Genomic DNA, 25661 nt, shown 5'->3' with positions numbered 1-25661 from the left:
CATCTGCTCTTTTGGCCAGCAGCATCACAAATTTCAAAGATGTATTTGTTCTAGGAGTTGTTCACACCCAGTTGTACTGTTTATAAAACAACATTACCAATCATAACCACCTCCAGCTGAGTAACTTTAAAATAGGTAGCCTGGATACCAGTAAAACACTTGCTAAAGCAGCATAAAACATGCAAACACCTCAGCAGGGTAAGTTACCTTTACCTTACACTGCTGCAATTAAACTGCTTCTTTTAACTTTGTTTTTCATGAGCTTGGGTGTCTAGTGGGATTCAGGGGTGACTGACTCTCAAACTGGCCACCCCAATCTTCACTCCAAAGAAAGGAGTCAGAAGATATATTTGAAAATGTCTATATACACACATACACACCTACCTGTAAAAAGGGATGTCAGCAGAAGCCACAAACTAATAAACATGGAGCAGAGGTAATAGACATACAGGCAGATTTTCAGGCTGGAGAAAGTGGATACATAAAAATAAAAAAGACCACCATAAGTGGGTAAGGAACTACACAAGCAGCTTATTTCCCACTGGGCTTACAGTGCTTAATACTTCCAGAATGGAAATACTAAAGCTGGTTGAAGTCATATGTGGACAATTTTCTTGCAAAAAAAGTCAGCCTTACTGAAACAAGAGGTAAGTATCAACTACAGCACACCACTTTTGTTTTTCCTACAGGGAAATTTATAAAAACAATAGACTTAAGTGTTATTTCAGAGCGGAGTTTTGAATGGTTTTCAGTAAAAGCTAGCAGTAGGCTCAGATGCCTGTTTCAAAGAAGCATGTGTATCATTCCAGTGCTCTCCCCTTTGAAGTTCTTGTTTCTCTCATAAGTTGTACAGGGCAATCTGTGCTATCTTCTACATGGACAGATGTACAATGACTTAATATCACAGGGTAATGCCATGTAAATTCATTTATACATGCTGCTTTTCTAAGAAATGGGGACATATGCAAAACAAATGCAAAACTATGTTTTAGAGAATTACAGTCACTTGAAGTTTGTTAACAGGAACAGCAAGAAGCATCTCGTGAAGTTTCAGGAGTCCAACTCATACCTCATAGACAACATGTTGATATGGGATCTTCCACAGCTGCTAGCAGCCACAGGATACCAACAAATGGCTCCAAGAAGAATGCAGACAGATGCTTTCGTCCCCCATCTTTGTAGAAATCATCTCTCAAAGCCACATGCAAGATCACTGCAGCATACCAAACAGCCATCCCAGCAGAGCACAGGTCATCCTCTGGTATGTGCTAGTAATAAAGCTGAGCAAGGATCATGATTTTTTTCTTGTCTCACAATGGTACTGCTTCTTTCTCTGTTGAACTGATTCTAAGAAATGCAGGCATCAGTTCAAAGTACAAACAGAAGAGGTTAACAGCTAGCAGCAATCGGCGTAGGAAGATGAGCAGCCAACAATTGCACGCTAATCCTGCAGTAGGTCAGTGCTACTGTCAATATGACACCACCATTGTGAAGGAGGGATTGCAGTGTTTCCTTCAGCTCCTGCTTCAAAGTGTTATTTGTGGGTCAGCAAAACCACAAGAACAAAGCAGTGTCTCCGATATGAATGGAGAAAACGTTTTTTCTTATTGCTCATTATTTGAAAAGGTTAAAATGAAGGAAGAAATAAAAAAGCAATCAGGATAAAACAAGGACTGAGGAAGAACCAAAGTTTTGGAAGAGTTCCAAGCAAAAAAATAGCACCTTTTATTAGGAAATGGTGGCCAGCGCTGGCAGTATTGTACACAGGACACATTAATTACTGTCTTTAAGTAGGAATCTAACCCTGACTGCAGGCCTGCGTCAGGAGCTCTCGCATCTTCATTCTATTGTCAGAAAGTCCTTTGATATTTCTGTTTTCTACCATGATACTTATCGACCTTAAAAGATTGAGAGGCAGATTTATTGCTTGGATACTTGTGGATTACAGACTACTTTAACACGAAAGGGGGATAGGAATGCATTATATTTGCAGCGTAGAGCAAACATTTCTTGTTCATAAAGTTTTAACATTATAAACTTCAGTCACTCAAGTTTTCTTCAGTTTGAAGACTAGGACACTAAAACCAGCGACTGAGGAGATCAGCGACTTATAAGAAACCTACGTGCATAAATTGGTAACCCCACAAATACAGTTTGAGTAATTGTGTACAAAAATAAACGCATCCAATCACCCTAAAAAAAAATCACCTGACCAGAACTGCCTGCAGATAATTAGTTCTTGATTTCGATAAGTAACATAAAAATACTGCACTTCACCTATGTAACAAAGCCTACTTGGACAGACATGAGTGACTAAGCAAGCACTGAAAAAACGGTTCATAGTGAACCCATCTCCTTTAAGTGCCACTTTGATACGCAAATGCTTATTTGTGGTACACTGATGCCACCTCCTGGCCATTTTGATAATTCAGACACAACCTTCTGTATCTAGTACTGTTTGGTTTTTTTTTAAAGGGAGAGACAGCAGTTCATCTGAGTGCAAAAATACTTACTGCCATTAAAATTTCTCTATTACCAGCTAAAAAAAGAATATGCAGCACTGTATGGGAACCAACTCATGCCTGACAGGTACAAGTATGTGACTGTCAAGCTCTTGCATGATTCCCAGAGATGCCCAACAAGATAGGCTCAATCCTGTCTCCACAAGCTGGCCACAAGCTTCAGAGCTTCTCCATTTCCTCCCAGCCTGCTTCATAGCTTCAGGTCAACATCACAGAGCCCTGAGGGCATAAGCCATTATTTGTTCTCAACTGCCAGACACTACTATAAGAGCTGAACATATATTTTATAACCAAAACAGATACATGCTACTCATCCAATGTGGATGTTTGAACCAATAATTCAGCAGAAGGCTGAAGGCATCCATTTATTCTGAGCCCAGTCTTTGCTGAAGCACCCTTTTCAGAGTTATCAGACCCTTCCAGCTTTACATGGCTCAGTCTGTACCCTAGGAAACCACAAGTCAGGTAATTTGAGGTGGAAACCCCAAAATTTGAGTGGTCAGAACACTTGACCTGATTGAACTGGAATGGCTCAGCAAAGGTGTCCAAACAACTGTATTCCCTGATAAGTGGCCCATAATCCCTATGTGGATGAGCAGAGACAGGGCCCTGGGGGAGCCAGCCCAGTGGGGCCTAGAACTTCATGGATAGGAAAGAGATAGGAATGAGTGGGCCAAAACAAACTTCTCCTAGGGCTTCAACATGGCCCACTAGGGACTAATAACCCAAAAACTTATCAGTGTGACCTAACCAAAGGGGCAAGTATCACACCGCCAGTTCTGAGGAAGGCTAGAGGACCAGTAAGCACTCTATACAGTCTGCTTCCATGCCACATTACCTCATGCTCACCTACGTGAGTGGACAGTGTATCTGATGACCAGAGGTGTATGAAAGCTGCTAGAAGAATCAAGCTGACCTTCGCCTTCCTTTCTTCCTGCAATTGGCCCATACCAAAGAGCGTGATGTGGGAACTCTGGAAGGAAATCAAATGCCTCCTGAAGATATTGGTCTTCCCACCACCTTCCCAGAGTCTCCTGCTCCTGAGCTTTAATAAGTCTGGCAAGCAAGCTGCCCAAGAACTGCTGTCACACCTGCTACAAGTTCTAGGTAACTCCCACCATGGCTGTCTCCAAGCTCTTCCTTCTATAGTCCCTTCTCACTTTTGCCTTACACCACAGTTGTGATGAGCACAGCTTCCAGCATGGCCTCCCCTTAGTAACCAACCAGCTGACATTCTTGTGACACACAAGCTTGTCTGCCTCCCACTAGACTGCTATATATTTGGAACAAAATCATGCCAGGAAGCAGGACAACACATCCTTTTTCTCCTGCCACCCTGGGAGCACTTGGCTCACAATCAATCCACAACTGCACACTGCCTACTGAAATAGCAGCTCTGTACCTGACATCCAAGCCTCTGATCCTGAAGTGACCACACAGCAGTATGAGGCATCTCCTCTAGGGCAAACTTCATGCTGCTGCTCCCTGGGCCTGACTAAGGAAGGGCAGCCATGAAACCCTTCAGGCTTGCTGGAATGTGGAGGGGGAAAAAAACATTACTGCAGTGTCAGCAGGCAACTGCCTTTCATTCTAAGTAAACTGACACCTCAACCAATATTTGTCATGGCTACTGTTCACAGGGTTGTGTGTAGTGTCATTAGCTCATACCCTACAGCATTTATGAAGGCGAAGAGGCTATATTGCCTCTTGGAAGTTGAGGAAGGTTACACAAGCACATTATCCTTGTGTGCAGTTTGCTTAGTTCTGTGGACGTACCTCACATGGCAGGAAACCAGCACTTTGAGACAGAATTGTTTCATGGTAGATTTCTCCTACAGCTCACAGCCATATGGAATTGCTTTTAAAGGCCTAAACCAGCCCTCCTGCTCAGACTAGCAACTCACTGCCTCTCCACACACTTGGACCCATGCCCTAGTTCCACCTGAATCCTTGCATGCCTGTCCTCCCCCTCCACCCTAACAACATGGATAGGAAAGCAGTACATTCACCTGAGTTGAATCTCAGTTGCTACAAGCACAGGAGGCTGCATGCGCTTCCAAAGAGACCTCTTCAGTACCACTGTAGTAAGGACACATGCTATGACACCTCAAAATCTGGTTGTTGCCCTGGTCTTCAAGAAGACTTCTTCCAAGACTTCTTCTTGAACTGTACACCCCAATTGCTGGTCTTCTGGTAGTCAGTGACTATTGAGATACACAGCCTCCTTCTACTGGTACTAGGTTATCCAGCCACCAAGGATTTCAGCCCTCTCACAACAGATTGAAAAGGAGTATTTCCTTGCAGCATAAAGTGTCACCAGACTGGAACACCTGGGAAGCCAAAGAGACCTTGCCACCATTAGGTAGAGAAGCAGTCAGAAAAGAGAGACAGTAAAAAAAAAGTCAGAGTGACAGAAAGTACAACAAAGAATAGAAAGAATACTGAGGAAAGTGTTGGGTAGACTGTGGAACAATAGAACAACAGAATTCAGCGTGATTCTCGACAATATCCAAAGTGCAGATGCCAGTTTAACTTTACACAGCACGGGAAGCACTGCAGTGTCACATAAACTCTTCATGTTTTGATTACATTCTATCTATCAGTGCACCCAAGTGTCACCCACCTTTGCTGGGGGACTTCACAGTGGTACGGCCCATTCAGTAGTTTGGATCATTGACACTATGGGCATACACTAGGAACAAATTTCTTTTGCATGAAACCAAACCGAAAGATCTAATTTGCATACAACAGCATGAGCTCTGCAGTCCAAACCAGTACATGAGGACAATCAGGAGGATTCACTTCAAAAACACGACTGCTCCAAACTAACACTAGTGTAGATACAGCGATTCCCTCAAATGAGGTCTAAACTCTACAAACCTCTTTTCAACAGTATATGCCTGTGATACCAAGCCCACAGGTGGAGCAGAGAAAGAACTGCTTAATTAAAAGCAACACAAATTATGTAATATTTGGGTAAATAAGGTACTCAGATTTAATACCAGCCCTATTGTGACAGCATCCCCCAATTAGTTCTCCACACCTAAGCCACAACCAATTTTTTTTGTTTGTTTTTCTTTCTAGGTAGTTATATTGGTTTATACCAGACCTAAACATACTTTCTTACATATTTTCCACCAGTTCTCCTCCAATCACTGGAAATTTATACAAAGAATCCCACCTTACTTGGTTAGACTTGGGAACAGAAGAATCCAGAGTAGGGAAGAAACCTGGAAACCTTTGCCTAAGACAAAGCCTAACTTTTCTATGGCAGCTCTGATTTTTTTCTTTTCCTTCAGAACACTCAGATAATTTTCAGAGACCTCATGAAGTCTGCCAAATTTAAGGGAAATAAATTTGTACATCTAACTGAGGTAAGCCTAGTTTCAATGCAGCAAGTTCTGAGTTATTATGAAGCCATGCACTATGGATATATTTCAGTACTGATAAAGGGATACAGTTGCCACATCAGACTAACCATACTAGCAATAAAATGCCAGTTCTGCAGTAATAGCTTTTCATCCACTGGCCTTCCACCACCAGATGGCATCTGCATGCTAGACCAATTCTAACGTGAAGAAAACTATTATGTCAACCAGACTGGGTCTTTTTCATTAAGTAACTGTGTTATATTCTTGTATAGCATTAGTATAAACAAGACAGACCGAGGAAAAGAATGTGTCTTCTTACTCTAGGTGGTAAAGGCAAGGCAAAAGCCTCTAAGACAAGCATGTCAGTTTGCTGTTGGACCTTTAGGTAACAGCCTGGAGTAGGAAAGAATTAAGGTGTTTGTTCTCCATCATTGCTTCAAAAGAATGGGGCCTAAGTCTTACAGCTCATCCTCTTAACCCAGCCTCCTGGAAACTAGACAATTACAGTGCAGTTAAGATATCCATTAAAATGTAATTCTCATAACATGTTCCCTCTCCCTCCATTTCACAGAAATGATACATGTTCTAACTTTGTGGAAGGTGCAAGAAGCCACTCAGGAATAGCGACCTGAAATAGAAATGTAAAATGTTCTGGGGTAGCTAGTGGAAAATTACTAATTTATACATGCCCAGAAATTCAACAGGACAATGAAGGACTTATACAAGGAACCGTAGAAATACTGCTACGAAGTAGCCAGAAGGAACAATGTGAAATACTTGTAACTATTTTCACATTATGGCACATTTGTTGGGACTTCAAAGCAAAGCGATGGAGAAAAACATTACATTGGAATATATTTACTCGCCAAGGTTGTCCTCTGTATTCAATGTTGTACGCTCCTCTGCTTCATGTCATGAGCTGCACCAGTTTGTCCACAAGATGCCAGTTTTTTTCTGGCTAAGCCTTTTCAATAGTTATTTGGATCAATCTACAACATTCTCTCTTGCACCATGAAGATTCAAACCTTTAAAGCAACAGGAACACGCAGAACTCTCTACCAAGGGGAAAATCAGTAACTTAATTATTTTGCTCTCTGCAAATATAATTTACTATTTTTGAATATCAGCTATCTGTAAGAGAGTAGAAAAACTGTAATCCTGCCTATTTGCTTTACTTCCTCCATTTAACAGTAACTCAGGTTAAGTTAAAACACTGAAACCTAACATCTGGGCACGTCTATTATATTTCAAGAGGATTTTCAAGTGGTGCTTGTTTCTAGAGCTCTGCCTGGGAGCTTTCCTCATCTTTAACATAAAGCTTAAAACTCCACCTCAAGATACAGAATAGCTTTTGCTGGTCTTTGTTAGCAGCTGGACCTAGTTAGCAACTGCTTTCTGATATTGTTGCTTCTAAGACTGAGTCTGCAGTAGGCTAAACAGGAAGCTTGGGCTGCAGATTCTGTTAACTAAAGCAGCAGAACCCAGGAGAACGGGGCTGTGCTACGCCACATGCAGTGCATATACTCTGTTTAAAGTTCCACCTGTTCTGACTGCTTCAGGAAGCAGTAAGTTTTCCTTGGAAAAGATTACTATAGCCATGTATTGGCAAGGGCTTGTGGCAAATGGGTATTTTGAATTATGTTTTTAAATTCTCATTTCTTGGGACATACAGGTGCAGAGATTAATATGAGTTCAAACAGGACACTGGGAAACAATGAAATTTTGTCCTTATTACCAATTAACACGTTGACATCATTATTATTTATTTTAACAAGGCACACTAAGATACAGAACAAGTAACCAGACAGCTTTGCTGGTTTCCCAACAACTCAAGGGACTTGCAAGGAAGATGTTCAGGCACTACCAGTTCCAGAAATCCATGGAAGACAAGAACCTGGCAGACCTATAACACACAGTACCCAAACTTGTGTCTTATCTTAGTAATTTACTGTCCCAACACTGACTTACTGTCGCATGGTTTTCCAGTGTTCAGTCCAACATGGCCTGAGGTTCCTTCAGCTTTGATCATCTGATACATGCAGTGAGAACGCTTGGTTATAAGCCCATGAGTTGCAAGCAGCCACCTGGTTAGATGCTGTCATCAAAACCTTGATCAACCTTTGGAACAAAGCAAGCAAAATCAATGTATGATCCAGGAGGAAAAAAGTATACAGCTGCACTGAGAGCAAGCTTGAAAACTGCTACTGCTAATTAGCAGAAGCAAACAGATGACAGCAGAGAAAAAAATATCCAGGGCTATGCCTAAATATCCCAAGCCTGGCACTGATTCATTGAGTTCCTTTTTATTGACAAGAATGACTATGTGCTTAGTGTGCAATTCTTGTGACAGTCCACGGCTCTTCACATACACACGAAGAACTGGAATTTAAATATACACCAGAACATGAACTTCGTCGCAACCCTGTTTTGTATTAAAAACCACACTGCTCTCTAAAGCATATTATTAGCTCATGTGGACTCAGAGACACAGACATTTGACTGTGCTGTAGTCATCTCTGCTCCAGCTTAAGGAGACATTCTCTTGCCCTTACTTTTTCACCAGTTAATTTGAAGCCTAATATCCACATTTATCCTCATGTACATTACAAAGCAGACAGATGCCAATCATGAGTCAAGTTACAACTCAAGACGAGTTCAAAAGCAATACAATATTGACAGTATCACTTCACCTCTGCTCTTTGCTAAGCTGTAATGTTACCTGTCAGGTTTGTATACAGTGTCTTCATCTCCAAACCTGACAGCAAGGAAAGTTCCAGAAACACCAGCCATGGATACAATATTGACGGTTTGCCAGGAAGAAATTCAACACCTGGTTAAAGGCTAGGTTTTTACAGCTATTATCTACATAAGCCTCTACAAAGCAGGTACCCTTTTCTGTTAACCTTTGAGCTTTACAGCAAAAGCCACGCATGGGATATTTGTGTTTGTCATCTACATATTCTGCAAAGTCCAGCTATCCAAAACAGTTACTCTCAGGTCACCTTCAATTCAACCATATTTGCTAGCAGTAGTGCCTTTTATATTTCCATTACTACAGAGCAAAAAATGTGTTTGCCAACCTCAAACTAACCACATACAGCTCCAGTTACTTAATCTGACAGCTTCCACGGCATGATGGCAATATCCTCTTGGACTTATCAAAAGGTAAGCCACAGACAAGAACACTTCCTCATATAAAAGATACCTTGCTGCTCATCAGCTCCTACTTCTATCATCTTCTGGCAGAAACACAGCAGAGAGAATCTTTATCTTCAAACAACCTTAAAACAGGGATGGAGGCTATTAACAATAAAAGCATCTTCCTTCCACAGATCCGAAGAATTTCCACTGGAGTTTCTCAGGCAAGTAAGTGCACAATGCACTGCACTGGGATACTACGAGCTGTGTCATACGTACCTATTAGCTTCTCTCTGAACAGAGAATACAGTACAAATGCAAACTATCTTCGTAACAGGATCGTGAAGCTTGTTGACACCTAGCAGCAGTACACTTGCAGTTAATCACACTAAGTTAGAAGCAAAAAGACAAACTCAGACTTCAGTGGCCACAAGTACTTCTATGTGTCCAGACATAGCAAACTGAATACAATCCACTAGTATAAGACCCATTACAGTGTTTTCAGTGAATCTATTTCTACAGTATTTTTTGGAAATATATCAGATCAGTATGAACAAGTCTAAAGAGAAATAGTGGTCAAGGTATCAGAGCAGCACAATAACCACAACTGTATGAAACACTATTTTTTCCCTCCTTTAAAACAGCAAACAATTATGAATACTCCATGCATAGAAAACACTGATCACTATGAAGCATACAAAAAAAAGTGAGGTAAAACAAGAATCTTGTATCAGTCAACACAAAAGAAACCAAAGCAGCGCTCCTTGCAGCAATATTTTAAATTAGATTAAAGCAGGTATTTCTCTAGTGTTTAGGAATCACAAAATGCCTGTCAACCAAAAAGGAACAAGACAAGAGGTTATGTGCCATGTTGCACTCTATAATGAAATCAGGAATGGATATTACTGTCAGATAAAAGGGGGTGGGGGGGAGAACATGCAAAAATATCCCTCAAATGGTGTAATGTTTTATATGCTTCTTAACAGCTCATTTGAGAATCCTCCTGTTACTTCCCAGCACACTAACACTGTGCTATTTAGCAGCATTTTAGGCTTGTATGGACAAGATGTTTACATGGAAAAAACTTATTAGCAATTAGACCACTAGCAATTTCCATGGAAGAAAGTTAATTTTATCTGAGTATAATTACATTCAGGTTCTCTTTTCTACCTCTTCCACAACGGACAATAGTAAAAATACTAAAGATCTATATTAACATTGTAAACATAAGCTGAAGTGGTATGGCAAGTTCTGTTATGTATCTGATGCTCCTGACTTCCTTCTAGTATGGAATATCAATCATACCTGTAGGAGTAAAGTTATTAAATAATGTATTTTTTTGCCAATATAGGATGATGACTGATGTTAGCAGACATCCCAACTCCACAGAAGTCAAAACAGCACTCAAATCCTTTGCAAGTGATCGCTGCTATCTAAAGAGAGCAATTCTTCAGAACACCACCACCAGATCTGGCTTTCTAGTGCCATAAAATAAACTAAGAATTTCCTATTTCTTTAGGACACATAAGAAGGCCTGAAGACTTTATTTTCCTTTTGACATAGCATCTGTAATACAAGCGAGCATGTTAGGTACTCACATAACATACAGCTTTACACCTGGACATTTCATGATACAGAAGACATTGTTCCAGAAACTAAGGAAGAAAATGGGAAAGTGTTAATCCAGATGTTTGGTAACAGCATGCTTCTTGTAACAGGCTGGCACTTGGTAAACCCCAGCATTTTCAAAACTTGTAAAACTAAACCTCAAGTAAGGAATGACTTAGAGCAGGAAGTTACCCTGTCAAGGCTTACAGAATAGATTTCATCAATTACCTTGTCACAAACTGAAGTTACTCTCACTTATATGGCTCTCATCACTGACTTCCAATAACAAGTGTCTTGGAACAATATCAGAAGACATCTACATTTTATTCTATGTATTGAAATTCTGGTGCTTGCTTCAAGGTGGGGTAAATTAAACCATTGATCAAAACCACAGACCAATCCGATATAAAACAGATATATATATATACACACACACTGTAAGCATGTCTTTTTTTTAAAAACAAACAACGAACTCCACACTTCTTGAGTAACAGTAAGGTATGTTAAAATAACCAGTCAGACTTCATTCAAATGAATTAGACAACTTTTACTAAATGAAAAAACCTACATTTAAAATATGCATTTAAAACAAAATGGAATTAGAAAAGAGACTTAAATCCATTTTAAAGAACTTGCTCACTGTGTCAGAAATCAATATATCTCTTGCATTATATAATGTGCCAGTTCATAAAACCTAAGTTACCAGAATCCTCAATTTAACATTTTCAAAGACAATACTGAAGTCAAGAGTTTTACATCTACTGATGCACATTTAGAAGGGTATAAATCTGAAGCCTTCCCCCAAAGAATCTTACAATTTTGATAATATTCAGTAAAAGCTTTTGTAGTTATATCCAATAAGTATTGCATTCTAAAGCATCACAAATCTGTGCCTTTCATTTATCCTACTATAAATTTTGTATCTTCTCTGTATCTTGCCATTTGCCAATGTTAACTCTTAAGAAAGGACAGAACTGAAAAGAAATACTGCATAACTCTTGATCATGTACAGAAATTATTGCTACTATAGTACACTACAAAGCAGAAGTCTATACAATAGTATGAAATTTGATCATGAAAATCCAAAGGATATAATCTTTAGTGACATAAGCCTTATAATCACGTTGGACACTCATATAGCAGTTTCAGCTCACCACTCGTCAGCTAGCCTATTGTCCATTGATGAACATCCAACTGAAACACACCCCCTTATGAAAAAGAATGTCAGCTTTCAAAGGCTTAGCAAATAAGGATCTTCATGTTCTGTGGAACTATGTAAGATGAATTTTGATGCAGGTAGGGAGTTACCTGGAAGCTAAGCATGCCAAAGGTGTTTCATGCTAATAAAACTAAAGCCAAGGTACCACATAATCAAGTTACCAACTAATAGGCAATACCATTTTTGTCCTATCTAAGTTAAATGAAGTGCCATAGCACAGTGTAACGTCAATAATTTAAAATAGTGTAGTGCACAAATTCATTGTGTGGCAGTTTAAGTTAAAACGTCAAGACAGGTTTTTCTGTCTCAATTTGTCTTGGCTGTCAAGCTGTCCAGTCTGGGCATTTTGGACTTAGTTTGCCTTTTAATCACTACCATACTATAAACTTTGCATTATAATGGGGCACACATTTGGGCGGCATTATTATGAACAACAGGGGACTAGGGGGAGGATAAGAGATCAATGGCTGTTCTAAAAAGCCCCTTCCTTATTTCAATTTCAGAGAGAGAGCTGGGAAATAAGACTAGATACCATATTCGCATCATTCTAGCTACAAAATAACCAAAAGTAAAAGCAATCAAGCAACAATAAGACCACATTACACAAATGGAACATCATGCTCTCATCTGGTTTAACTATTACATCAAGTTTTAACTGGGATGTTGGTCAACTTTAAAAACCGTGGTAAATGTGAATATGTAGTTGCAATAGTTTCTTCCTAATACTTTTTTTACTCTATGCTGGATATTAGAACTTGGAGCTATACTTGTTACAATACAGTGTCGCACATCTTTCTACTAGAAAAAATTAATAAAGATCCTTTACCCGTCTCTTTAAGTTAAACGTGTGACATCATAAAGGGTGTCAAATGGCTGGATGGTTTTACAGTGCACACTTATTATATACTGTAATATGGAGTTTTGTCCTTGACAGATCTGATGGTGTTTCTACATTATTCCTTTCTTCACCTCTTCTTCGGTGGATTAGCTGTGCGAGGTGGAGTGACTGGACGCCCAGAATTCAGTCCACCATACTGGTACTTGGCTTTCTTTTCAGATGGTTTCAATATCTTAGAGAAAATAAAGAAGTTCTTTTGAGTCAGTGACAGCTACAAACATTTCAAATACTGTTAAGCCAACATGAAGCCTCATTCAGCAGGAACAAGAGGGGTGACGGGGTGTGTGTGTGTGTGGGAAAGAAATCACATCACAATCCTACAAATTTCTTAATCCTACATACAACAGTAATACTACTTCTAAATCCTTCTAGTTCTACCACTATGTTGGGGTGGAAAGGAGAAAGAAAAGGGGCTGAAAACTTATCCAAGCATGAGTAGGGATTAAAATCTGATCAGAGTAACCACATTAAAAGGGTCCCAACAGTTCATTAGTCTGCATAATTAGGTACTCCGATCACTAGGTATGACTAAAAAGAATCACCCAATTAAACTTTGTAATAAGCATCTGAATAGAGGGAATAACTTAATATGCAGGAGTTTGGAAAACAGCAAATCCCACACAGTTCTCTGGAGAGCAGGTGGTTTGCAGTTCTAATTGTCCACAGACACCAGAGTGGCTGTGCAGTCCTTTTTGTAGCTCAGGTCTATTACCCTAGACTAACCATAAGCATGTCAACAAGCAGACTAACTCAGTCCATACAGCCCAACACCCAAAGGAATACTTAATATACAAATATATCATACCTGAAAGGAACACATCAGAGTTTCATCCACGCTCATCATGCCCCCTGCATTGTCAAACTCTCCACAATAATTTGGAGCTGAGAATAGGGTGACCAACTGCCGTTTAGCAAAGAATTCATATCCATCTTCAACCACCTGTCAACACCAGAGAAATCAATACAGCTCACTTTTTTTTTTAAAAGAAAAAAGCCAGTCTTGAGGCAAATAGGACTTATATTAAAGAGATGACAAGAACTCTTCAAAAAGGTATTTTATGTCTTGGCTTTCAGACAGGACAGGTTCAGTCATTTTGTCTTATTTGGACACTGAATGCCAAATCAGGTAGCTCAACCTGTCTGACACTTCCAATGTTAAACATGCATCAGCTTGACTGTTCCATGTCTTCATACTTGAAGGCCGATTAGGCACTGCCAGTTTAAGGATTACCAGCATTTTATGGTTTATACACAGAATTCGGATGTTTGACCTATTAGTTCAGAGTACACAAGGTTTGAATACCATCTTAATTGCAACTGTAACCGTTAAGTTTCACTTACACTGGTGTTGATTGTACAAACCAAGTGTAGACTTTTTAATAATTTTGATGCTCTAAAAGCAAAGTGGTTCTGCCCTATTTTCTCCAAGAGCATAATTCACCTTTAAAATAGTGCAAGTAGTATGATGCATCAGGTAAGGATGCTCCCTCTTCCCCAAAACTTACAATGTAGTGAAACAAGTACACCAACTGCTCACTTTGGTCTAATCACCGTGGTCTTTTAAAAGATGTCACACTTCTTTTATAAAGAACTGAAGTTACTACATGAATACAGGAAATTGGTAGCTATCTTGATCAGCAGTTGAAATCTTAATATCCATTCCACACACTGGCTAATCTTCTCTAATGTTTTAGCAGTAAAATTGCAAGGAGAAATATTTAAGTGTTCTGGTAGTATACCCAAGCCTAACAGTGACACAGAATAAAAAGCCTATTTTTGTTTCACAGCAGGAGAGAGCTTTTAAAATTGACTAAATAATGAAACTGAAATGTTATACAGGAAACTGAAGCCTGATGTCCACCTAACTAGGACACTTGCTTAAAGTAACTTAATAAAAATTGCAAAAAAAAGTGTACTTAAAGATTGACGATGCCAAAAATAACCTTGCTTTCTGCACATTTCAGTAAGTCAAACAATCTATGCCAAAGTACTCTATAGATAGTTGAACCAAAATGAAGGCAACAGTGAAAGCTTTTATGTACAGACTTGTTTGTAGAAACATTCAAATTGCATTTAATACTTCCATGAAGCGAAGCGGAGATCATTTAAGCCACAACTACCAGAGAACTGACTACTACTGAAATACAAGAACTCTGAAACTTCATTGTAAATCTTGAATTCAAGTCACTTTGTCACTTTAAACCTGGACACTACTTCTAATGTTCATATACAACAGTCTAACAGTAAACACGCAATACAAAAGAAAGATCATGGGGAAATCTAGTGTTAGTATTTTACTTCACTGACATTAGACACTCAGTTCAATATGAGTCAACAGAAGGACACAGCCTTATAGTCCCTTTATTAGGAAGATCTTTTTTCTAAAAGTAACACAAGGCAAAGTAAGTTTCAAATATATCCTACTGATAAGCAGCACCAAAGGGGCAGAAAGTCTATGAGAGGTTTTAAGAAGCAACAGCAGCATAAATTCATACCTGGTGAGCTCGACAGATCAAATCCAGATCGTGACGATTCAGAAATTTACTGACCACATCAGCACCAAAAGTGAAAGAGACCCCACGATCATTTTCACCCCAGCCTTGCACATCTTTGTCTGGGTCAGACCACAGCAGGTCACACAGCAAGCCTTTGAAAGATAATACAAGTGAAGATGCTAGTCTTAGGAGGTATCATGCTATAATGTAAAATAGTTTCATCGTAATTACCAGAGCAGCTCTCCTAAAGAAAATAAGTCTTAGCAACAAATACAGCAATACTTAAGGTGCAATTCAGACCAAAGATACGGTCTGCGTAAGTCTGGAGATTTTTTTTCCCCACTCACCACTGAAAGTACCTTCAAATGAAACAAGTCACAGCCAAACAGTTCTCTGAAATAATGTTTAATTGTAATATTCAGCACATTTAGAATGAGCATTTGAGGAATTTAAAAATACTGCAGTGGGTGCATTTTAAAAGGCAACCATCAATTTCATAGCTCACCAAGAAAGCTTAGTTTGAAAGCTGCAGTAAATTTTAAAATCCTATGCAAGGCCAGTCATAAATATAGCAAATAAGCTTGTACCACAACCCTCTGAACATGGAACAGCTTTGATTCTTACCTTTCTTACCATACATGAAGAACCTTACGTGACTAAATCAAAATTTAACATGGCAAAATTCTGATATATTGTTTCAGGTAGCGCTTTCAGTTTGCTTGGACCACTGTTGACTTTTCAAAAACCCTCATGCCAACCAGTCTGGAATCTAAATTAGAACAATAAACCTCTCTGGCGTTTTAGCACTGGTCAAGATGTTTTTTCTGCTGCCAACAAAAGGTCAGCTAACTCTGGAGTTAAAACTGGGTACTAAAAAAAAATTCTCTAGATCAACTGCAATGCCTTTATACATAGAACTTTCAAAGCATTTTCACATGAGAAAGAACCAGGTCAATTCAACTACAACACAAAACGCATTCAAAATGTATTTCATAGTTTTCCATGAAATTGTACTTTCTTTACCTGTGATGACTAACCCTTAAGCATTTAAATACTTATGAGCCTTGTTTCACAGTCTGAAAGAGATGCCAGCAGGCTCCTTTATCTGGTACTCAGAAGTTTGATTTACAATTACACATGGTTTTTGCTAAACAAAATATTGAAGACAATATTTCTTAAGTAAGAGATCCTTCAAGTTGTAACCAAGCAAAACTAATGTCTGAAACCTATTGTGCAACTAGATCATTTTGTATTTACATACAGCTATCCAATGGTCTTTGCTGCCAGTCACAGTTCCTCTCTAGCAGAGGCTAAGATTTTATTTGCTTTTAGAAGACAAAGAATAGAGCAAGTACAACTGCATTTTAGATAAAATATTTATCTAGAAATAAACTACTGAATACAGACAGCATATGACAAACTTACTTTACTAAAATTTAGTTCTTTATTGAATAACATGTTTTTCCAAACAGAGTAGTTGCACTGCAATCCCTAATGGTTTCTTATAATGAAACTCCAACAAGTGACAGAAGCTGCTTGTCTCAGCTGCTTAGGAAGTGCTTCTCTTCTCTCCCCAAAATCAAATAATCTTTAGGGTTATACACAGCAATAAGCAAATCTGTTCTATAATCTTTAGCAGTGGTGTAACAGAACCCTGCAACAAGTTTGTCTAAACTAAACTATGCTGCCCAAGTAGGTTTATATTTTCATATGCAGCATCTACCATTGCAACAGCTTAGACTGAGCAGCAGCATACCATAACACAGATGATATGAAGCATTCAAGATTACACAAAAGAGGGAGTTAGTTTCCTAATAAGCAAATGGTTGGCAACACTGACCAAAACACATCATTTATACCTTGGCCTCACAAAATGCAAATACTTTAAACAGTTACCGAAGGCAAGTGATTTAAGTCGGAATACAGTCAGATTTGAGCAAACAGCTTCCAAACCCCATAAAAGTGCCACTAAAATAAGAGGTCTTTAAATTGCAGTTGAGGTTGAAACGGCTTTTTTTCATCAGGCTGGAAGAAACTATCATAATGATCTAATCTTCTCAGCACAAGCCACACAAACATCTACCAAGAATTTCTGTACCAACACATTCACCAAGTTGACATCCCTCCACAAAGGGACAGCTTTTAAGGACTTGTAATTTTCACAGAAGTGAGACCACTTCAGTTTATTTTTCATTTTTCCACAAGATTTACTTCCATTCTGTAATACTGGTTCCCTTAAGCAGGTCCAAAAGGCCAAGACCTATGTCACTGTACCACATGCACACATGCCTCTGATGGGACATTTTATTTTACCTCTGCTGCTAAACATCCGGCTATTGCTTCTGAAAGCAAAGTTAAGACTGCAAACCACTCTGTAGATCAAACGCCTTTTTAAAAAATCTCTATATTTATTTTTAGGAGGTACTAAGAATACATATGATTTCAGTGGAGTATCCATGGAAACCAGAACTACATTCTGCAAGGGCATTCCTGAAGTGGGGGTGGCTCAAGCAGTAGTATTAGCCTGTTGAATAGAACTACCTTTTCTGAGAGCTCTGATAAATGTAAAGATCGACTCATTTGTACTGACATATATTTGGTTATACATTCAGTGAATTATACGTAGCATAAAAGGAAGAACAATGTAGTAATGTATACTACAGAAACACTCATTTACCAGTCCAGTAATGCTTCTCAGTGTCAAGTGTATATATACCAGCTTGCACAGAAATGTTGTTTAAGGGACAGTAGATATATTAATATTGGTCGCTGAATTACTCCTATGCATCAGCACTGAGGAACATTACAGGAAGTAGAATTCTTCTATTCCAAGGTTTAACTGTAACTGTAATTTGTGTTTCAAGAAAAGGTTTAGATGTGATCTCTGAAAGTTAATTTCAGACCACTGTTGAAATCAACATTTCAAAAAATATCCTGTTGTACTGCTTGACAGTCTTTTCAATCCACTAGTAACAAAATTTGGAATAAATGGGACACTGAGGAAGACAATTAAACCATTCAAAAGAATATTGTACAGAAAGCACTGACAATTTGCATTCAACAACTATAAACAAAGTATTAATGCATTAGTAGAAGAAATTTCAAAATTAGCACATTGATATAAGCAATTGAAATCCCAACTGCAGTGAAGTAGGAGCTATACTTTACAAATGTAAAGAGGAAGGGGACATGGCCCCAAGTAGAGAGAAGCCCAAATACTTTAAATAATACTCAGCAAGCTTTAAACAGTTATGTTCTTTGATAGACTAAAAGGTTTGGATGCGCCTAACCAAGGCAAGAAAAAAGAACTAGCTGTTTAGTTTCATTTGATCTTTCATTAGATTTCTAAATTTGTTTTAAGGCAAACTTGTGGATAATGTATGCAAACTTGGATAATGTATCCTACTCTTATGACAAGCAATAACAACGTGGGCAATAGCCTCTAACATATCAGACAACTTAGCCATCATGAGTAACAAGACTCATGCCCCACACAGACATCAAGGAATACTGTACTGTGAACAGAGGTTGTGTTAAGTCACTGCATTGCCTGTACAGAAATTGATTAAACCTGTTTCATCATTAAGACCTATTTACAGTAAATTCCATGTCACTCACCTGTGTCAGGAACATCTGTAGGTCTCATAATTCTCCGGATCTGCTCCATTGACTGGAGATCTGGAGACAGTCCTGTAAGTACAAGAAAACAAGTGACTTAACTACGTATTTTACCTGTAAAAAGGGTTCCAGAAAACACACAATTAGAGGTTCAAAGTGATACAGCATCCATCGTTTCCACTGTAATATAAACAAAAGACAGTTTGCTATAAGACAATTAAGTTCCTGAACTGAGGGACAGAGAATAACACAAGTGAAATTAGCAAGGGGTTTTAATTGTTTTCCTACCATCCTTTTAGCCACACAGCACAGAACTCTACAGTTAAGTATGTTCTCTTTAACAGCTTATGTCCTGGTTTCAGCTGAGATAGAGTCAATTTTCTTTATAGCGGCTGGTATGGGGCTATGTTTTGGATTTGTGCTGAAAACAGTGTTGATAATACAGAGATGTTTTAGTTGTTGCTGCACTGGTCAAGGACTTTTCAGCTTCCTGTGCTCTGCCAGGTGCAGAAGAAGCTGGGAGGGGACACAGCCAGGAGAGTTGATCCAAACTGACCAAAGGGCTATTCCATACCACATGACATCATGCTCAGTATATAAAGCTGGGGAAGAAGAAGGAAGGGGGGGACATTTGGAGTGATGGCGTTTGTCTTCCCAAGTAACCATTACACATGATGAAGCCCTGCTTTTCTGGAGGTGGCTGAACACCTGCCTGCCAATGGGAAGTAGTGAATGAATTCCTTGCTTTGCTTGCATGCACGGCTTTTGCTTTACCTATTAAACTGTTTTTATCTCAACCCTCGAGTTTTCTTACTTTTGCTCTTCCAATTCTCTCCCCCATCCCACCAGGGAGGAGTGAGCGAGCGGCTGCGTGGTGCTTAGTTCCCGGCTGGGGCTAAACCATGACAGCTTACTAGAGAGAACCAGTGAAGGATAGCATTCCCATTATCTAACACAATTAAACTGGATGCAGATGACCTTCTTTACAACCACCCTTATAACAGCTAAAGGAAAATCCCCTACCCAGCTTTAAAAGACCACAAGCCAAAGCAGCCTGCAGGTATGACTGGAATCATAAGTCACATCACTGTATTTCAGTGTTTTTCCACACATCAGCTGAGCAGCAGTCACTGGATGACAAACAAATACTAGACTGTGCAACTGCAATAGATAAGGAGCACAGAGGTGGTCATCTACTACAGCTCAGCTGCTTGGTCATTTATAAGACCATAGTACCTTGATTACTCAAAAAATCATTTATCACAAAGACACAGCTCTTTTTGTATAGTTTTGCCATGTTAACATCTACTTACAGCCAAAGCATGGGATTCCAAAGCCACCCTCTAAGAACACAGTCTTAGAGCTTTTCTACTTGAGGCATACAGGCATGAAAGAGAGCCTACTAGATGCTCTGGCATCTTAACATGTCCTTAAATAAGGGTCCTAGTGACTTAAATGACTTAGGCCAAGATTACCCAATTAAGAAAGTTGCAAATTTGGAAATAGAGCACGAAGACCTAATTTGTTATGAAACATATTTCATATTAACAAGCCATATCTATTTGACTCAGTCCAGAACTATGAAAATGATAGAAGAAAGCCTGTCATTGGAAAGGAGTCATCGCATAAAATAATTTCAGCTGACACCAGGGTTTGCACAGTGGCAATGTATGTGTTACAGGAACAATGACTCCAATGCATTAAAGACTTAAGGAATTTTTCTTCAAGTTTTAAGATTTTAGATTAGTTTTGTTGAGGCAGTCTTATGATAAAAGCCTGTATCCTCAGCTTGTTAAAGCTGTCTTCACAAGATTACCTTGAGGTTGTGAAGGATGGCAGAAATCTTACATTAAATACCATATCAAAAGAGTTTTAGTCAATTCTACTTACACAACAATACAGGGACACTAATATAAATTCAAGTAGATAATCAGCTTTTAAACTTTGACCAACCTACCTCTTCCCCTTCCCCAGAACTCATCTATTTGTATGCAGATTACATCAGCACAAAGGCATGTGGATTCTACTCTGATTCTACTCAGCACCACACCCTGAGATAGTAATGGACAATCTCTAACGAAATAAGCACAACCAGTTTGTGACGTTCGATGAGGTTACAGCTCTCACCGTTTCAGGTTGCACCCAAAACATGAAGTTCTTTAAAAGAAAAGATGTCATTACAAACTATGTCTCAACTCTGTAGCTGTTAATTTTTGTGCTATTTTCCACCACCATAAAATGGCAAAACCCCACAAAACTGCCTGCATGTTTGTAAACCTCTTTGTAACCAGCCAAGAGGTCTTCTTTTCCCAAGTATCTTCCTAACTCCTCCTGCACAAAAAGAAATAGCTAATGTCTCAAATTCAGATCTACAGAGAAAAGTTTTACATGACCAGCATTAAATGATCGAAATAAGAATGCAAACACAGGCTACTAAAGCTCAGTCAAGCTGCTGCCACTACAGTGATTGCTGCAACCTACTGTGTACTGAAAGACAACTGAAAAGTACACAATTGAATTAAGTTGTCTTGTCACATAATGACAGCTAAGCACATAAAAAGTATCTTTCAGTATACTAGCTTCTTGAAGAGTAAGAGCACCTCTTCCCTAAGAGAAAACAGAAAACAAATTGTCATTACTCCTGGCAGTCTCATCAAATCCAGGCTCCAGATGTGAACCACTCCCTAATCAGGTGGAACAGGTAAAGTGAGAGTGATGGTTACTTATTTTTATAGCATAATCCAGGAAGCTCCTTGGGTCTCTTTGGATACCATGTAAGATTATCAAGTAGACTTCACCTTCAACATACATTTCATTGTCATTAATGTCACAAGAAAAACAGAATTTCAGAGCTTGAAAATATTACATAAATCCAGTATTGTACTAAACTAACATAACTCCCATCTCAGAGCTTAAATCCAATGTGATAAGACCAATGTGTTCCATCAACATGACACTACAACATGGACTTAATTTATGGAAACTTGAAAGTAATCACATAAGGTCTCTAAAGATTAGAACTAGAGAGCGGTGTCAGAGATAAGAGGACAATACTGTACAGAATACAAAGCAGAGCAAGAGGGAGAAGTTGGGAATGGTTATGGAATAGGCTTTAATGAAGTGAGACAAAGAGCAAAGGCAGAAGTAAGTTGAGAGGACTGCCTTAAGAAAAGGCCAAAATATGACTTGTGTGAGCAACGTGAAAAGACATGGAAGAAAGAGAGAGGTGATAGGAAGGATACAATGAAAGATCCTTTCAGCAGCATGAACATTTGGAGACAGGGATGGCAAGAGAGGTTTGATTTATATTGTGAGAGAGAACTCAAAACAGCAGATGCCCAGAAAAGTCTAGGCAAAAAAGCTGACTCAATTTTAAGCTACTGTAGATAGCCTACTGGGGTAAGTTAGGTGCCTTTTGTTTTACTATGTTATGCGGTTTTGCAAAGTTTTATTATATATCCCAGAGGACAATTTTTTTAAAATAAACTATGCAAAAATGCGCAATATAGTAAAAAAGGCACCTACCTTATATCTACATGCTAGCTTCAACCTCCAGCAGAGTTGAATGGTTTGTGTTGCTGTCTCAGTGTTTATTATAGTAGAAACATCATGAAAAGGCGTTGACAGTCCATGACTTCATGGGATCTGGAATGCAGTTTGGATAGGATTGGAGAAGAGAGGAAAAAGGGCAAAACTTATTTATGTGCTGAATGTCCACTTTCATTTATTCGGAGCACACAGCACATTTAGTAATCTATTCACTTTATTTCACAGCCGCAGATCAGTTGTGAGTGATAGTAATTTCAGTTACAGATGAAGCCTGTACAAGTTTAAGGGACAATTAGCATTCAATAAAGAAGTAAATATTGCTTTTCATAAGAGGATCCTTAAAGCATACTATGCACAAAATAAAAGTTTTCCTACTTGATTAAACAAGAGGTTAATCCCCCAATACATTTCTAATAAAGCTTTACTTTTTTTTCTTGAAAAATAGCTTTCTAGGCTTCTTGCTCATAACTGAGGTCTCAAGTGCATATACACACAAAACTATCAGTTTTGTCATAGAACACAGCATTCTACTCTACCTGCTAAGCTTCCTTGATTACCTTCTACCACCCACCTAAGCTTAATTGTTTGCCTGAAACACCACAGTATTTTGTCACCATTCATTCTGTACTGTCTCCCAAAAAACAAAATTCAAAAAAGTATAATGATAGTAAAAAAGTAATTCCTTCACCAGCTTTTTTGGAAACAAATTTATTACATGGTTTTAGCCACTGTTAATTGGCTACCTCGTGCAGAGGTGATTTTGTATCTCACATGCTTAAAATATGAGATCTAGCTCATAAGATAGATACCAGTTCTTAAAAAAGAAAAAGACACCACACTGACTGAGAATGAGATGAAAAGATGACCTGTGAGAAAACAAGTACTTTCTCTAACATGTCAATGCTACCTGGAGACTGGCAGACTCAACTGTCTATCACTGTATTAATTCTGTATTTAGAGACATGACAATAACTCGGAACATATTACGTATAAGACTCTGATAGCTTATACTAGCAGGCACTGAAGGCAGCAGCTTTCAATACAAGACACAAGAAGAGCCAGGATCATTTTTACAGCACATTCCATACAGACAGAGCTCTTGCAGAGATACCTGTAATTAATAAAGGCAGGATGGCAGCCACCAATACAACCTCACCAAGTCTGGAAGAATGTGCTCAGGAATTTTGGGTGCACGCTACTTCTAATTCCAAATGGAGCTGTTCAGTCAAACTAGAAGTTTCTGCAGTGCTCTCACTTCCACTAATCTCTATCTCACTGACAATGCAGGTGTGACACCTGCCAGACCATCTCTGGATCACTCAGTGCAAGGCATCAAGTTGCTTATTAATGGAGGTAATTGCAAAGACAGCTGCAAAAAGGCAGGATGGCTCTTCCTGCAAGTAATTTGAAATTGTTGTCTATTGTTTGACTCTGCAAGGTCCCCAAAAAACTGTAAGCATCATTGCCTGTAAAAACATGGGGAGTCCCCTTCTACAAAGAGTGCCCAAGTAAGTTCCAATATTCAGAGAACTCACAAGCCTCTGTCAGATCAACACCAAACACTTTTCTCTACAAGAAAAGGTCAGCACTGGGATAGGCGCCCATAGAATGTAGATTTTCCAATAGCAAAAGTTTTATGGAGTCAGAGCAAGCCACCTTTAGAGCTAACCTGCTCTGATGTTAACAAATGTCTTTCTTCAAGCAGCAGGCTTGACTAAATGACCTCAGAGGTCCCTTCCACCAACATCTTATGAAACCAGCTAAAGAGGCCAAGACTACAGAGTTGGGTTACTTGTTAAAGTTATTCTCTCACTTCACTGCTAGGGATGCCAATGTTAGCTAAGGCTGCACTGATAAATGGTAACAGCAACAAGTCGTGCCAAATTACGCAAGAATTCTAGCATTCAGTATCCTTCAGAGGGGGACATACCGATGGGAATACTTACAGATGCACTTGCCCCTCAGGCACAGAGGGCCATGTGTATGAGGTAAGAATGACATCTGTCTGCTACCAGGTGCACAGAAAAGGACAAGGCATAACAGTGACCTTTACAGACAATATAAGGTTAAACACCTCCAGCTAAATCCACACTCCATTTTGTATAGCATTAACACAAAGATCAGTTTAGACACAGCCTTTAAAAGCAGTCATCAGCTTACCTCCATGACAACAGAAGATCTTCTCATCCACAATGGCTGCAATAGGCAGACAGTTAAAACAGTCTGTGAAGGTCTTCCACAGCTTAATGTTAAATCTCCGCTTGCCTACAAGAACAGCGTGCGACATTAGGAAGAGAAGGTTGTTTTCTTAAAGCCAGCCTGCAATACATATCACAACCTGACCAAAAATGTTAGCAAACTGTCTTTACAGGGCTTTATTTCTGCTAGCATACTTACATTTTTATCTCCTGCAACATCATTTCAAGGACAGCAGAAGAGCAAATAATAATTCTCTAGAGTGACTTTAACCTTGGTTTGAAATGTACTTTTAGAAAGTTTCAAAGCAGGTTCACAGAATATTGAAATCCTTGCAGTACAAGAGTCACTACTAGAAGTGTCTCCAAAATACTGTATTAGTCTATAACAGTCTTTCAAAAGAAATAGGTTTTGCTTACATTCATCATAGAATCCATAGATCCGATTGATGCTAGCACACTCGTGATTTCCTCTTAAGAGAAAGAAGTTTTCCGGGTACTTGATTTTATATGCCAGTAATAGACAAATTGTTTCCAGAGACTGTTTGCCTCTGTCTACATAATCTCCAAGGAAAAGATAATTAGCTTCCGGTGGGAATCCTCCGTATTCAAATAATCGAAGCAAGTCTGTATACTGACCATGAATATCACCTGAATAAGAAAATGTTTACCAAGGATTAGTGCAACAACACAAAGAGTACACAAATCCAGAACTTAAGTCAGCTAATCACTTTTTATTAACTGATCTTAAAAAAAGCATTAATATTTCCTTTAAAAACAGACTGGAAATAGCTATCAGAAAGGTGAGAACTATGTTAATATTACAAACTGAAGTACTCACTAAATGTAAATAACCCACACTATCTGCAGAACTGCTATGTCAGTCAGAAAACCAAAAGCTAGAGAAGTCTTCACAATTAAGCTTAAGCTTTCTAACCAAGCTCTAGCTTGTTCAAATTAAAACAAGGTCAGAAAGACAACCTCTAATTGAACAGTTAACATGGCCAGGAAGCCAATGTATTAAGAAACAGTTAAGTCACATTATTTA

General features: G+C 38.9%; 2 protein-coding genes across 7 annotated transcripts in view; both read right to left on the bottom strand.

Annotated features, from left to right (window-relative positions):
• The window catches only part of LOC140649477 (uncharacterized), a 69580-nt gene extending 58904 nt beyond the window's left edge, over positions 1-10676 (bottom strand). For all 5 annotated transcript variants that reach the window (XM_072856734.1, XM_072856739.1, XM_072856735.1 and 2 more), the window contains exons 1-9: positions 10630-10676; positions 9311-9419; positions 9099-9174; positions 7862-8011; positions 4532-4852; positions 3925-4052; positions 3372-3495; positions 1070-1347; positions 385-464 (exon numbers count right to left, since the gene is read on the bottom strand). The gene's annotated coding sequence lies outside the window, so the exon portion shown is untranslated. The remainder of the gene's footprint in view (positions 1-384; positions 465-1069; positions 1348-3371; positions 3496-3924; positions 4053-4531; positions 4853-7861; positions 8012-9098; positions 9175-9310; positions 9420-10629) is intronic.
• A 489-nt stretch (positions 10677-11165) lies between these two features.
• PPP1CB (protein phosphatase 1 catalytic subunit beta) overlaps positions 11166-25661 on the bottom strand; it is a 30328-nt gene continuing 15832 nt past the window's right edge. For both annotated transcript variants that reach the window (XM_072856732.1, XM_072856733.1), the window contains exons 3-8: positions 25034-25264; positions 24579-24683; positions 18870-18941; positions 15252-15403; positions 13562-13696; positions 11166-12928 (exon numbers count right to left, since the gene is read on the bottom strand). In XM_072856732.1, the coding sequence (XP_072712833.1) occupies positions 12824-12928; positions 13562-13696; positions 15252-15403; positions 18870-18941; positions 24579-24683; positions 25034-25264 (800 nt within the window). In that variant the 3' untranslated portion in view covers positions 11166-12823. The remainder of the gene's footprint in view (positions 12929-13561; positions 13697-15251; positions 15404-18869; positions 18942-24578; positions 24684-25033; positions 25265-25661) is intronic.

This window comes from Ciconia boyciana, chromosome 3 (genome assembly GCF_034638445.1).
Source record: "Ciconia boyciana chromosome 3, ASM3463844v1, whole genome shotgun sequence".
NCBI classification, from domain to species: domain Eukaryota; kingdom Metazoa; phylum Chordata; class Aves; order Ciconiiformes; family Ciconiidae; genus Ciconia; species Ciconia boyciana.
Note: the sequence above shows the minus strand (reverse complement) of the source record. Positions and strands in the feature narration are given on the sequence as shown.